This window comes from Fusarium musae, chromosome 8, assembly GCF_019915245.1.
Source record: "Fusarium musae strain F31 chromosome 8, whole genome shotgun sequence".
NCBI classification, from domain to species: Eukaryota; Fungi; Ascomycota; class Sordariomycetes; order Hypocreales; family Nectriaceae; genus Fusarium; species Fusarium musae.
The window spans coordinates 1,969,881-1,984,435 of record NC_058394.1 but is presented as its reverse complement, the minus strand read 5'-3'; the positions used below and the strand labels follow the sequence as shown (position 1 = coordinate 1,984,435).

At 48.1% G+C, this 14,555-nt stretch overlaps 4 protein-coding genes and 1 non-coding gene across 5 annotated transcripts; 4 read left to right on the top strand and 1 right to left on the bottom strand.

Annotated features, from left to right (window-relative positions):
- Window positions 1-702: 702 nt before the first annotated feature.
- On the top strand, window positions 703-1,707 carry J7337_010891 (uncharacterized protein; the record flags this gene model as incomplete). The annotated part of the gene is made up of 2 exons (XM_044828459.1): window positions 703-1,500; window positions 1,558-1,707. 2 exons carry the CDS (start codon window positions 703-705, stop codon window positions 1,705-1,707), a joined length of 948 nt encoding a protein of 315 aa, XP_044677013.1.
- Window positions 1,708-2,593: 886 nt separating this feature from the next.
- J7337_010890 (uncharacterized protein) lies at window positions 2,594-3,786 on the top strand (the record flags this gene model as incomplete). Its single annotated transcript, XM_044828458.1, has 2 exons — window positions 2,594-3,103; window positions 3,148-3,786. The coding sequence occupies 2 exons, from the start codon at window positions 2,594-2,596 to the stop codon at window positions 3,784-3,786; spliced, it is 1,149 nt and encodes a 382-aa protein (XP_044677012.1).
- A 51-nt stretch (window positions 3,787-3,837) lies between these two features.
- On the top strand, window positions 3,838-4,293 carry J7337_010889 (uncharacterized protein; the record flags this gene model as incomplete). The annotated part of the gene is given in 2 exon segments (XM_044828457.1): window positions 3,838-4,201; window positions 4,214-4,293. The coding sequence occupies 2 exon segments, from the start codon at window positions 3,838-3,840 to the stop codon at window positions 4,291-4,293; spliced, it is 444 nt and encodes a 147-aa protein (XP_044677011.1).
- Window positions 4,294-6,386: 2,093 nt separating this feature from the next.
- Window positions 6,387-6,458, top strand: J7337_010888. Its single transcript has one exon. It is a non-coding gene; the product is annotated as a tRNA-Gly (tRNA).
- A 171-nt stretch (window positions 6,459-6,629) lies between these two features.
- Window positions 6,630-8,859, bottom strand: J7337_010887 (uncharacterized protein; the record flags this gene model as incomplete). Its single annotated transcript, XM_044828456.1, has 2 exons — window positions 6,630-8,183; window positions 8,560-8,859. The coding sequence occupies 2 exons, from the start codon at window positions 8,857-8,859 to the stop codon at window positions 6,630-6,632; spliced, it is 1,854 nt and encodes a 617-aa protein (XP_044677010.1).
- Window positions 8,860-14,555: the final 5,696 nt, after the last annotated feature.

Genomic DNA, 14,555 nt, shown 5'->3' with positions numbered 1-14,555 from the left:
TCAAATGATTCATTGGGAACCCCCGAGTCTCCGGTGCCTGATGCGAGCGGTTCAGCACACGAACCGATTCTAACAAGATATGATCAGACGAGTATGCTTCAAGTGAATGACTTGATCACAGGGTTTCAGAATGTACATATTCACTAGGCAGGCTGTTGATTGGAAGCTTTCCGTCATTCCAGAACTATCTCATTGATGTAGCTACCGTGCGGAGACATAATCCAATAGGCCTAGCCCACACAACTCACAACTTCCTTATGTAGGTAGTCCGTAGTGCAGTGACGGAATTGCTTCAGATCGCCATTCCGCCCCCCACATCGTCTCCGACCGGCATCTTTCAGCGGCAAGTATCCTCGGAAGAGCGCTGTAACCCCCGCAATTTTCAAACAGTGCATCAAAAGCCTAATAATGCGGGGGATCCTCTCGCATGTTGGGATCTTGTGTTACATTCTCATCTGTAGAGAAAATGACACAGACAACTGCACTCATCGCACCAGCCTTGGATGGCAGTTTTGAGCTTAAGGAAGTTCATTTGGACTCTCTGCAACCAGATGAAGCCCTCATAGAGATTCACGCCTCTGGTGTCTGCCATACTGATCTTTCCTGTGCAAGTGGGAAATTGCCGTGCGCACCAAACGCCGTTCTTGGTCATGAAGGTAACTCATGTTAACTACTCTATTACAAACAAGTATGCTGATAATCATGGCCATTACAGGAGGAGGCGTTGTTCTCGAGATAGGCGCAAATGTCACCACCGTCTCACCAGGCGACAAAGTCCTTCTATCCTTCTCATCATGTGGTTCGTGTCCTGGATGCAAATCAGACCACCCAGCGTATTGCTACAGCTTCAACGATTACAACTTCAGTGGTAAACGCCCAGACGGGTCAGCTGCCATGTCGATCATGGAAGATGGGAAGAAGCTACCATGTTACAGCACCTTCTTCGGCCAAAGCTCCTTTGCGGCGCGAACAATTGTTCATCGATCGAGTATTGTCAAGGTCCCTCAACAAACACCACTGGACCTCTTTGCGCCGCTAGGATGCGGTATACAGACAGGCGTTGGTGCTGTGTTCAACACCCTAGACGTCAAGCCTGGTAGCTCCATCGCGATTTTCGGCGTTGGCTCTGTTGGCTTGGCCGCTGTGATGGCGGCAAAGATCCGAAAGGCCAGCAGGATTATCGCCATCGACCTGCAGCCAGAGCGACTAAAATCAGCCAAAGAACTAGGTGCCACGGATGGAGTGCTTGGCCCTGATCAGGAGTACATCATCAAGGCGGTAAAGGACATCTGTCCCCCTCTTGGTGTCGACTTTGCAGTTGACTGCACTGGCGTCCCTTCCATCGTCGAAACTATGGTCGCCTCGTTGGGCATGAGGGGCAGAGCCGCTACAGTTGGCGCACCTGGAGGCAACGCGCATGCTAAGATAGACATCATGAGTCATCTCACGTACGGCAAAGAGTACGTGGGTTGCTCTGAGGGTGACAGTAATCCTGGGGTTGTGAGTATAAGCCCTGTCGTTATCTGAACCTGCCGTTACTGACTCGTCTCCAATTAGCTGATCCCTGAGCTCATCGAGATGCATGCCAAGGGTCTTCTACCACTGGAGAAGATGATAGCGTACTATGATATCAAGGACTTCGAGAAAGCCATGGCCGATATGAAGAGTGGCAAAGTCATTAAGCCAGTCTTGAAATGGACTGGATAGTCTTGATAGAATCAGGGAGTCGTTTCTTCCACTAGAATTGTTTTCTTAGCTGCACTTGCTTATCATATCTGAGGCCATGGTTAAATAAGCAAAGGGAAACAGATTTATTGTATTCACACAACTAGCATTGTCAACTACTCAATCCAATTTCATAGAAGCACGCTCTAATGCGGTTGGGGTGAGATAAAGAAGCTCGTCTATCATGCGATTATGCCGACATTCCGTGGATGTATCGACAGTCCCAAGTACAGGAACGTCATTCACACGTCTGAGCTCGATGAAGCCTTTCGGCTGTGAGGCCGTTTGCCATCGGGGTTCTCTCCGAATTTTACATAGTCCTGGAACAGCATAATATCTTATTTGCTCACACATGAATGGGCCTGGTCTCATGGTTCCTCACAGATATCACCAGCGTTGCAAGTCAATGCCAGTACCCCAACTACGATATCGGGAAATGTTGTCCGCTCTTAGTACCAATTCCTCTGGAGAGTTACAATGTATTGCTTCTCATTGGCTGAGATCGATTTCGTACCTCTAAAGTCTTGAGGGCTAGTGGCTTGGTCTAGAATTGGAGAAGCCACGAGGTTGGAAACCCGCGGAATGATTTTCCCAAAACAGGCAACGCACCATGATCCCGACACTTTAGCTTCAATGCCCTGGACTTCCCCAGATAATTTCCCCGCGGGGAACGAAAGTGTTTCTTGATTTGTTGTTTTCCATGACTCGAAGCTACGAAGGCGCTGTCTTCTGAATCAGGTGGCTATATAACGTCACCATGCCCTCCGCTGTTCTCGTAATTCGGCTTTCCTATCCTCATCGCTTCAATCATCGCCCTTGCCTTTAACCGGCCTCATTACTCATTATCACTGGATTTAGAGCTCGCACAATGCCTACTGAGAGCCCTTCTCATAGTGGATATCCTCCCAAGGATCATCCACAGGTCGAGAACATTGAAGATCCCGCTGCTTCGTCAAATGATGCTCCTATCGTCTTTCTAGATGAGGAGATCTCATACGGAAAAGGCGGCATTCGCGGCGTCGTCCAATCGCCCTACATCTTCGGCGCTGCATTCTTAGCATCCATGGGAGGCTTTTCCTTTGGATATGACCAAGGAGTCATCTCACTCGTCAACGTGATGAGTCAGTTTCATGAGGCCTTCCCTCGCTCTGAGACTGCGTTTGGCAAAGGTCTCATGACAGGCATGCTAGAGCTTGGGGCTTTCATCGGATGCCTCTTCATGCCCACCCTCGCCGATAAAATCTCGCGCAAAAAGGCTCTTTCAATCGTTGTAGTCATCTTCAACATTGGCGCTATCATGCAAACTGCGGCCAACTCCTACGGCCTTCTGGTTGCTGGAAGAACCATAGGTGGTATTGGTGTCGGGACACTTGCAATGGTATGTAGATGTCGTCTTTGTCCTATTAGTGGCTAACGGAATAGGGTGCCCCAATCTATATCTCCGAAATCGCGCCTCCCAACCTGAGAGGAACCCTACTTGTCCTTGAGTCGGTCTCATGTGTCCTGGGCGTGGTAGTATCCTTTTGGATCACATATGGTACCCGCAATCTCCCCGGCGAGCTCTCTTTCCGACTACCATTTGGCCTTCAGATGGTATGCAGCACTATTCTCGGTATCGGCATCCATTTCTTTCCCTATTCGCCACGATGGCTCGCTCTTGTCGATCGATCGGACGATGCACTGCAAAGCTTGGAAAGGCTCCGCCGACTCCCCAGAACTGATCCTCGTGTCGAGAAAGAACACATTGGTATAATGAATGAAGTGGCCCTGCAGAAGATCATGCAAGAGAAGCGACACCCAGGCGTGAGTGGCCTCAAGCTTGAGATTCTCGGCTGGAAGGATCTTTTCCAGAAGAAGTCATGGCATCGAACTTCCATCGCCGTTGGCGTGGCCTTCTTACAGCAGCTTTCGGGCATCAACGCATTCATCTACTATGCTCCTACACTGTTTCAGTCGTTGGGCCAATCATCTGAGATGTCAGTGATCATGTCTGGTGTCTTCAATATGTTGCAGCTTGTTGCAGTGACGGTTTGCTTTTTCATCATCGACAAGGTTGGATGACGACCACTTGCAATTTGGGGCGGCATTGGAGGAGGCACAGCATGGGGCATCATGGCAGTTCTGGTTGGTGTGTACAACGACAAGTGGAGTTCCAACTCATCCGCAGGCTGGGCTGCTGTGGCAATGGCCTTTTGCTTCATCCTCATCTACGGAGTCTCCTACGCTCCATTGGGCTGGGCTCTTCCTGCTGAGGTCTTCCCCAATGCCTCCAGGTCTAAAGGAGTAGCTCTTGCTACAGCCGCGGTTTGGCTCTTCAATTTTATCGTGGGAGTTGCAACACCACCCATGATTGAGAGCATCGGGTTCGGTGTCTATATCTTCTTCGGGTCTTGGTGTTTCATCGCGGCTGTTTGGGCGTTCTTCCTGGTCCCAGAGACCAAGGGGAAGACGTTGGAGCAGATGGACGAGATCTTCGGTAACCATGCAGGTCAGGAGGAGTTGGAAATCATGCAGTCCAGAATGGGTATTGCTGAGTATGGGCTGAAGAAGGATGTGGTGCAGGTCTGAAGTGCCCTTGAGTCCGCTAGGCTGATCGATGGGTGGAGGCTTGTGAGCAAGTTTGGATGGAGACTCAACGCAATCTATTCTCAATGCCCTAGGTGTTGGTGAGACAGACTATCCATAAATAGTCAACTGTTGCCGTTTCGTCATTTACCCTACGTACACTACCTCGATGGCTTCTCCTGTGTGCACCGACTGTAATATGTCTCAACCATTGAGTCTCAGTAGTCATAGATCTCCCATGAACTGGCTTCAAAGATCCTTCGTTCTAGTCCTTGGCATTTACCACCTTCCTAAGCTTTACTGTGACAGGCATACCCTTACTAGGATGTGCAGTCAGCTCTCCAGGCATTTGGGCCTGATAAGCTTGATATCCCAGTAGAACTTCATCCTTTGACTTGTATGCAGGCACAATCTCTAGTTCCCTCACGGTCATAGCCAGAAGAAGTCTCAACTCTGTCAAAGCCAATTCCTGGCCAATACATCCCCGAGGACGTAGCTCAAATGGACGAAACGTGTTCTTATGAACGGCGTGATCAAGCCATCTTTCAGGATTAAACTTTTCAGTTTCAGACCAGAACTTGGGATTTCTGTGGATGGCCTTGCTTGCTGAGAAGAGGATGAAGCCGTCTGTTGGAAGCTGCTGTCATGTCTCGGGGTGTCTTAGAAAAAATGTCGGAGAGCCCTCTCGGTAAGACCCAATTGGCGGTTCTAATCTCAGAGTCTCTTTTATGATAGCAGTGGTATAAGAAAGCTGGTTGAGCAATGTCGGGGTTTCAGATATCCTTCTAGTTGCATCACACGGGTCAGTACCCAAGACCGCATCGTGCTCCAGCCGCAACTTGGCAAGAACATCTGGATGTTGGTAAAGATAATTGTAAGCAAAGCAGAGTGTGGATGCAGTGGTGTTATGGCCAGCGAAGAGAAAGATCTTCAGGTTCTCAATGTTGACATCCAGAAATTCTGTGTCAATGGTGCCACCTGAAGTGCCTCTCGAGCCATGTTCCTTCATATACGTTCTAATGGCGAGACCATTCACCGTCTTTGGACCTTCGTTGCGCTCGTGATTTTGAAGTTGAGCTTCTACCAGTGGCTGCAGTTGATTGCGTAGTTGGCGGTTTAGAGACGCGAGACGAGAGTGGCGGAAAGGATTCAGAAGTTTATCCCATTGATGTGGCGACCAGTCCGTGACAAGTAGTGAGATTGCACTTTTGAGTGTCGGGGAAAATCTTATCGTCAACGCCTGTTTGAATGCCCAGACTTATACCCAAGACAGAACGACCGATGTAGCATAGGCCTAGCTCCGCAACTTCAGGGTAGTCTCGAGCAAGGAAATCTGGCATCAATTGGCCGTGGGCATCTTGAGGATACTTGGCCATGATTGTGCCCACGGCGATGAGGTTACCGAGTAGCCATAAGTGATCAGGTAGCGTTGGCTGTATGTATTAGCGATAAAATGAAAAATGAGTACATGATTAATTGATTACTCACGAGGTTGTACTTTTTGACCGTCCGCCAAAAAAAGACCCGCTGCTGGTAAAGTTTGAGGATAAGGTACCCAATGGACGGGAGGAGGAAGATGCTGCCCCATTTCAGCACAGGACTGGTTCCAGCCATTGTTTATCATTCAGATCTGTTCAATGGCTTATATCTACAAGAATTGCCATGAGAAATTTATTTTAAAATGAATGAAAAAATGCGCAAACTGCAACGGAGGTTCTTGCTGACGCTGCGCTGCCCCCCTCACTGGAGGCGGAATATTGTTTGCCCAGGTCTAAAATAAGATGAAGCTCATGCGGTCGAGCCTATCAGTGAGCTTCTTTGGTGAGCGGGATTCCGTTTACTCAACGTTTGTGTTAAACTTCACCTGAATATGCTTCCCGTAGTTAGAGCAGTCGACTGAGATTAGGTGATAAATACTGTGTAAAATATGCTTGCCATTGAGTTCTATAGAGACTGCGGACAAAAATTCCCTATAGCTGGTATGATACAGTGGTAGTCATCTAAAGAATTGGGACATTGCAGGGCGGAAAAGAAATGCCAGAGATCTCCAATCTCGTCGATATAGGTTTTGGAATAGCTACCACTATCGTTAATAAGCGACCGTGGTGTAGTGGTTAGCATTAACGCCTTCCAAGCGTTAGAGAGGGGTTCGATTCCCCTCGGTCGCAATGTTCCACATACGCCTCAATGAGGATTTCACTTTTTTGATCACCCACCAGGTCAAACTCCTTTATTTCTCTTTTTGGGCAAATGCGTTGATCGACATTAAGAAATTAGAATTATAGTAAAAGATGGCATGCTAGTGAACTCTGTTGATATTTTCCTCCCTATATCTCTCATTATCCTTCCAACTCGGCCCTAAACTCATATGTTCGTTCCCCTGGCCGTTCATCTGTTGGGAAGCACCAGATTTTAGTGTCTCTCTTCTCTACCTCGTCCACAGGAACCTTTTTCGTAGCGCCCGCGATAGCAGAGAAAGTCATCACGCGCTGAGCGTTGTTCCCATCGCTTGATATAGCATCAATGGCGTAGTACACACCAATTGATGCGATGACGAGCGACACAGTGTAAACAGCGACAAGTACAGGCCAACCGTAGTCAAAGAAGTTGGCTTTTCGTCGGCGTTCACATTGGTACTTGGTATCTTCACCTCCGATGCCGGTACCAGACAGCTTGGATGGATCGGCAGCCCATGCCACGACAAGGAGCTGAGGATCAGAAAACAGTGAGATGATCAAGTCTTCGTATGCGCGCCGGACTTTTTGCTGGAAGTTGTGGACGGGAAGACGCTCGTGTCTATCGAGGAGGTTGGTGGTTGTAATCTCTCCGTCTGCCACAACGGATCCCTGGACCTTGACATTGCCGAAGAGTTTCTCACGAAGTCTGAGCCCAAGGCTATGATAGGCAGCTATGCGACGGTATCTAGCGTAACCGTTACGAGGGCTGACATAATTCTTCTCTGGCTCTGCAACATTTCCATCGGCTGTTCCGTCCGTAGACTCGTTGGTCCAGCTGCTCCAGGTAGTATCGATAATCTTTCGCTTGTAGTCCCGATCTGTAACATTGTACTTCTGAAATCCCGAGGTGAAGCTGAAGGTGACGGTGTAATTGACCTCCCAATGATCGCAAGCAAAGAAAATGGGAGTATAATCGTCGTTCCAGCCATCGGCCTCATTATCCATCGCATGGGCCTTGGTATCATCGTCCAGGGCGGCGTAGCCAATCCAGATTGAGGGTTCCGTTCGAAATACACCGAGATGCTTGGGGAATGGCGGGCCATCGACCTCTGAGGGAATTCCACCGATTGCAACGTTGTCCATCTGAGGATGCATATACTCTCTGAGGTCTGTGTTGGCGAAGTAGGTGAAGTTGGAGGCCGGCACAAGCTGGCTAAGGTTGAACGGCGCTTCGGAATCTCCAAAGCTCTTCATCTTGGATCCGACTCCATTGGCAAGCTCTTCGCATTTGTATCCAGGTCCGACGAAGTGGACTGTCGTGGAACAATCCCATCTATCTCCGCAAATTTCTAGCGATACATTCGCTTTCTGGGTTGTTTGCCCACTCGAAAACACACCAGCCGCAATGCGATCGAGGGCGGAAGAGGGAACGTTGTAGTATTCGAAGATATCGTCGTCCTCTGCGGCTCCCTCAGCAAGATTTCCATCTGGGGCAGTCCAGTTGCAGCCAGAAAGTGAACGACCATTCATGACTTCACCCTCGGCTTTCTTCGGAGTCTGAAAACTCTCCTTTGCCTCATTGCTGAAGTTCAGAGTTCGGATTGAAGGGCAGAATGTATCTTCTATCCTCTCGCCTGGTACGACATAGAGTGATTCTGATGAAAGAATGACAACAAGCGGGCTGAGCCACATATAGAGAGCAAGAAACATGACAAGCTACGATTTGATCCATGCTTCCCTGTTGAAAAGCTCGATGATGTTGTAGGTAGCTCCGAAAAGGGCATCAACAGCGTGGATCGAGAATCCTTTCTGCCCTACTGCTCTCCATGCGACTTGCTGATGGGCCATGACAGCAGCGAGGATGAAGTTTGCGTTGGCGATGAATGAGATCTGTTGGACCTAGTCGCATCCACCATTGCTGATGATTGGCTTCCTGTCCATCAAGATGCATGTATAGAAAGTGATGACCGACTGCGCCGGCGACTCCAATGACCAGGCAAGCAATGATAGACCATCGATTCTTCATGATCCTCAACATCAAAGGCCCAGAATCAGGTAATACCCTTGTGGTAGGTCGGTTTACGACATGTACATTAGGAACCTTGGAGTAAGTGTCGTTAACAGGCACGTGGCCCATCAGACCTCTGTGACTGTCGTGAGCCCTATCGTAGTAGGGACTGTCTCGAAGATTTGGGCTCTGGGGATCTATCCATAGTGACTGGTGCGGGAATGTCTCTCGTGCGATTGACTCAGGGGAGACAGCCTGGGGAGTGAACTGGTCCAAAGAAGGCTGCGGAGACACAACCGGCTCCGGGAAAGCTTGTTGGTGTTGGACTGGAGAATAAGCATACGACTTACGCTCCTGTCCATCATTGACGATTTTACCATCCATTGCGTGCTGATTGATATCCGCTCGATGATGTGGCCGCAGGTTAGGTCGAAGTTTGTCCAACAGAACGAAAGTCCAGTCGGGGGCCGTACCCAAGGTGAACTCGACGAGAAGTGCTTACATGAGACGAAAAAGTGGCGAAATCTGCGCTTGGCCCGCTTTCATTAAAGGGTGTCAGCTACTGCAGCTAAAGAGTAAGCTGCATATCCAGTGCTTTTGGCCCCCAGTGCTCAGAGCTATCCGCGTTGACACCTCCCAGTTGAGGAAGCCTAGCCGAGCCGTCTTCTGGGCAATGGCCTGCTCTCGTTCTTAGTAACGTCCTTCTGGGATCAACGAGCCGGGCATCCGTCCCGATGAGACGGGTTTGCTCGGTATCGTCTGATCGAGACCCCGCAGAGCTGGTGGCGGATAGCCAAATTGGTGGACACTAGAAACCCTGCGCAGGTAGTTCCCATGGCGAACTGAAACGAGGCTTTGGGTGTCCTATCAGAGTCGCAGCTTTAACGAAACCCCGGCTCAGTGGCTTGTCTTTCAGGCTGCCAAGATCCTGGAATAGCTAGCGAGAGTAGTAACACAGCCTTGTTTGATACGTATACGTAACTGTGGCTGAAGTTGTAACAGTCGTTTTCAAGCTTACATAGCTAGATGAGAGATTCTTGAAGAAGGGGGTCAGAAGTAACCCGAATTTACCAAGATGTGTTCCGGTGTCGCCGCGAGAAGGAATCCACACCATGTTTTCTTCGCGAACATCGAGTCGCACTTGCTGCCCAGACAAAATAAAGTTGTCTCACAAGGTTGCAGTAGGCTCGCCATCCCAGTTGTACTTACTCCCAAGACTTCACCCATGATCATTCTCCACCAAGTTGGTCGCGAATGCAGTTTAGCTCCCTAGCGAACTCCGCCATATACGGTTTTGCCGAGATTGACAACATCTTACATACATGGAAAAGGAATCTTTCAATGGAATGGAATTACGATTTCCCACCTGGGCGCGTTGTTGTCACTGGTTCCGATCGTTGTGCGAATCGCAAAGAATGCTAAAGGGTGCTAATCCAATGCCATCGACTGCAAGTGGACCAACAAGGCAGATTTCTGGGCGACACAGGGTTACACGCAAGAAAAAGAAGCTGATTGGCTAGATCGGGAACAGGGGATTGGTTTTGACGTAATGAAAGCCTCCGGTTTGGTAACAAACAGTATCGTGCCAGAATCAGTTGGTTCTCGGTGTCCAGCGAGTGCAAAAAATGATTGAACAAGTTTCGATGACAAGTTGTGCCATAATTGCACATTGAAAACGACTCCAATATACAAAGTCATCAAAAGGCTACTCAAAGCATGATAAAACAAATTGGCAACATTATCCCTGAGTACTAGTCTCCCGTATGTACATTAAAGAGTTCTTCGATACATGAACCCAGTTTCAAAATCAATCTAAATTGCTCACTTGAATTTGAGACTTGTGGCTGAGAGCTTCTTCCAGCAGACAGATCCTAGCAGCAACCACCATTAAGAACTTGAACTTTTGATTGGTCTACAAGATCCTTACCGTGCTCTTCACACAATTTGCCATAAGTTCATGAGTGTTGACGACCCCTGGAAGCTTCCCCCAATTCATATATCCGATTCGATAGAAAGAATCTGACTGATCAATAGGCTGGTACAAAGTCAGTCCTCGAAAGCGAAAACGATATTCGTCTCCCCTATCAAGGAACAGTAAGAAATAGAAACGGCCCTGTGCGTCCTTGAGTGACATTGATAGTCGCGCAGCTTTGTTTTCCAGCCATCTACTGAAATCCTTGAGATCTGGTGCCTCTAAGTATGAGATGACTTGTTCATTCTCTGACCCTTCGTCGAGGTAGAGTTCACCACCTGTCGTTTGGTCTCCAGGAACCATAAAGTCCCCCCTGCCCAAGAACAGCCCAACAGATCGATAGACAACTTCAAACAAATAGCCGCGGAGCGTGATTGCTCCGCCCATCAGGAATCCGTCTGGCCCTGGTTCACCAAGAGGCATTATCTGCTTGACAGTTATAAAGCAAGGCTCGTGGACTAAGCCGTTGTCTGTACTGACCAGACAGTCTCCAGCAAGAGACGCCCAGCTCCAAGACGCTGCCGTATACGTAGCGGATCTCCGTGCTGAAGAGCGGACCTTCCACAAGAGTGCTGCTGGTAGATGACATCGCCAGAGGCCAGCAAGATAGTCGTCAGTTAGTTGGCGTGTCTGCCTAAAAGACTGAACAACACCCGAGAATGCAACCAAACGATCGGTTTCTCTCGTCAGTTTAGTTCTCATATACGCTAGGACCCGCTGACTCCAGGCATCCATGTCATCTGAATCCCCAGATGGCTCTGACGCCTTGAGGGGCTGGGTTTGACTCCACCATCTTCCCCTATTGGCTTGCGGTGTTCCAATTGGCCATAACTCGCAAGCCAGATTTTCTTTACAATGCCACCAAAGCTGATGTGATCCCATGATTAGTGAGCGCTTGGAAAGGTACCATTCTTGATAGACCCATGCCCGGGTGCGCAAAGTGCAATACGTGATATCGTCCTCTAGGAGGCCATCACACAGCAATTGGAAGATTTCGCCATGGAACTTGACACGCAGCGGCCGGAGGAGACTTGCACGACGGGCCACAAAGCTGGTACCTGCACTATCGGACGCCGTAGCAGAGCACAGGTTCATTGTCGCATGCTCGTAGACCAGCTTCATATCCTTCGCCTCCTGCATCCAGTCCAGCAATGAATCTTGGATAATACAGAGTGAATCAATCCATAAGTACTTGAAACCCATTCTAAGAGACAGTTGAATGCCTTCTTGATAAGAATTGGGTAGCTCGTGAGTGTTGATGCCAAGCCGAAATCGATTAACGTTCTTCTCAAGAAGCTTGATCGCCTCAACTTTGCCCCAACAATGAGAGAATGCGATATAATGAATTGAATCAACAGAGAGGTTCCTGGGGAAAATGAGACGAACGCTTAACTCGTCAACGATCTCGATTAATCTTGTTGGTCTGTAATCTGGGCCGCTGTTTTGGCACTTGACATGAGTTTGACAACAATTGTCAAGCCAGTCCTTGGCAAGCTGGATGAAATCTAAATGATGATGTGATTCAGGCGGTTTGTAAACAACAGTGCCAGCAGCAGGATCTGAAAGTCTTGATTAGAAAGATTTGACATGTAGGACTTGGGAGGATACCAGGTTCTTTCCAAAGCTGGAAAGCCCAGCAACAGCCACTTGGAGCTTTCCCGATGATCAGGCCCTCAAGAGTGTCTATGAAGCCGGCATTACGCAGGTTTATGGCATACTGAAAGGAACTTTGGCGGCACTCTTCCGATCTTCGTGACCACGTATTACTATGCCGGATTGTGCCGCAAACATAACAGCCAAGATCGGAAGCCTTCTCCAGGTCAAAGCCGCTCTTGTGGTGGGGTTGACTAATGCACCGTGTGTTGCTTCTCAGGGCCATGTCGCAGACAGTACAAAGTCTTGAAGGTTCGACCAAAGAGATACTATCAGTCATTTTGATAAGTTAGAGGGCGGGTCGACTCTGAGCATGATACCTGAATGTTTTGAAAGTAGTGTTAAAGAAGCGGGAGTAAGGAGGCAGATGAGGGGGGATGGCCCAATTTGTGTTGTGGTATTGTTACACACTTGGTGAAATTAAATCATATCATCTTGGGATGGCATTATCTGTTACACTAATGGGGCAAATATTGACACGTAGCCATATGGAGTCGTACAGCATTTCTTAGTTAGTAAGGAGTATTGTCTAGAAACTATAGAACAGATGGAATTCTGTAGTGTCGCTCAATTTCAGCCCATGGCTATGAAACTTCTCAAAACCCCTTCTTAGTCCGTTGCTAACAGAAACTCCCCGGTTTATCATACCCACCAAACTATGGTCCTTGCCGCAAGACGTAAGAAACCCCAGGCCTTCTATTCCAAATGACGGAAGCTCTTAGGCAAGTTCAGTGTAAATTATTGTGCCCTTAGACCAGCTATTTCTGTCATTCTGTTCAAGATCATAGGCATGTTTGATCCCAACCTGCCATGCCAGCGAAGTTAGACTAATTCTGGCTAACACAAACATGATGATCTGGGGCTGAAATACTAATATACGCAAAATATGCTGGTTAGAGTTAAACTTTCCTACTTTATCATGAACTTGCTGTGAAAAGGGGGCCTGGCCTTTCTGTCGACCCTAGCTTTGAGTCTGCGCTGTTCACTAGCCAAGGTCATGAGCTTGAGCTTTTCATCCTTCTCGATTCGAATTCGACGCTCTTAGAGGCTAGCTTTTCTGAGGGACATCCCGTAGCAATCGAGATAGCGAGACTTGCCCTTGATGACAAACCTATTTCATCCGCCATTAGCTCAGGAAGTGCGCCAATACATGGGATAGCGGAACACTGGGAATGAGCCAGTCAACATTTCGCCACTCGCTGATAGAAACCGAAATTCTTCTCGGTTACATTTCGAGAACTTATAAATCGGAAAGCTTTTAGCTTCCAGAAGCCCTTGTCAAGCCTTTCGAGAGTTTCGTAGACAGTACTCTGCTTGATGGGTTATGGGCACTAGGGAAGTCAACAAAACAGGTCATGCGCATGTAGGCATGCATGGAGCAGAAGCGGAGAAGCTTCGGTCACTATGCCATAGATATTTAACATCTTAATGACTATCGTAAAACACAATTTCTCCCAGGGCGACGAAAGCTATAATATCGATCATCTACACAAAATACCATTCAATCCAGAAGCTGCGTGATTCGTCCTCGGAACGGTTGATTTCAGGCATCGCGAATCTTTGTTGTAGAAGTTACTCAGTCTCAAAAGATAGGCTGCTTGATTTGCTAGCTATTATCGCACTAAGATTGGAGATTTTTTGAAATGATGGACTATAAATGTTTTGAAATAAGCAAGGAAGAGAAAACGGTCGAGGGAAACGAGGGCATATATATACTCCGGTTATGGTTGGCTAATGTGGACCATGGTATGAGCGGTTAGTCGGAGCTGTCCACAATAGCCATATTCATCATATAATTGAACTATTTTGTTTCGTTGTATATGGCGTCTTCCCGTCAAGTAGTTGTAAGCTGTTCTACCCAGTAATTCATGTGAGGCAAGAATAGCAGTTATTGGCGGGTAGTAATGAATATCTAAGACTCTAAGAAGTAATTCACTTATTCATGTCTACCGTCACTGACCAGAAAGTTATAGTAGACTGAAATGATGCACTAACATCATATTGAATCAAGAAGCTTCGCTCAGGATTTGAGCTTTGTGTGTTACAACTGGCAAGCTGAGGTCCTAGAAGGCGAACCAATGATTGCCTGTTCCGAGAAATTGAATCAATGGTTGCTCAAGGAAGGAAAGACTCAACAAGAACAAGGCCACCAGAGTCACTCGGTTTCCAGGCCCATGATATAACGCATAATGGCGGACGCTTGATAGGAAACCTGGTTACTCACTGAATGTTGGGTCTGCCGTGTAAGTGGAAAAGTTTGTTTCGCGGTGATCAGCAAGGCGATAACAAAGGTGGACGAGGCTGAAGCGACTACGACGAAATTAGCAGATACTGACCCCCGACCAAGTGGCTATGCAGCGTTAAACCCGCAGCAGATCTTCGAGATTTGGTTATTCTGTTAGCACGGAATCGCCTCAAAGGGAGCTTCTTTCAGCCTTTCCCAACGAAGTTGCCC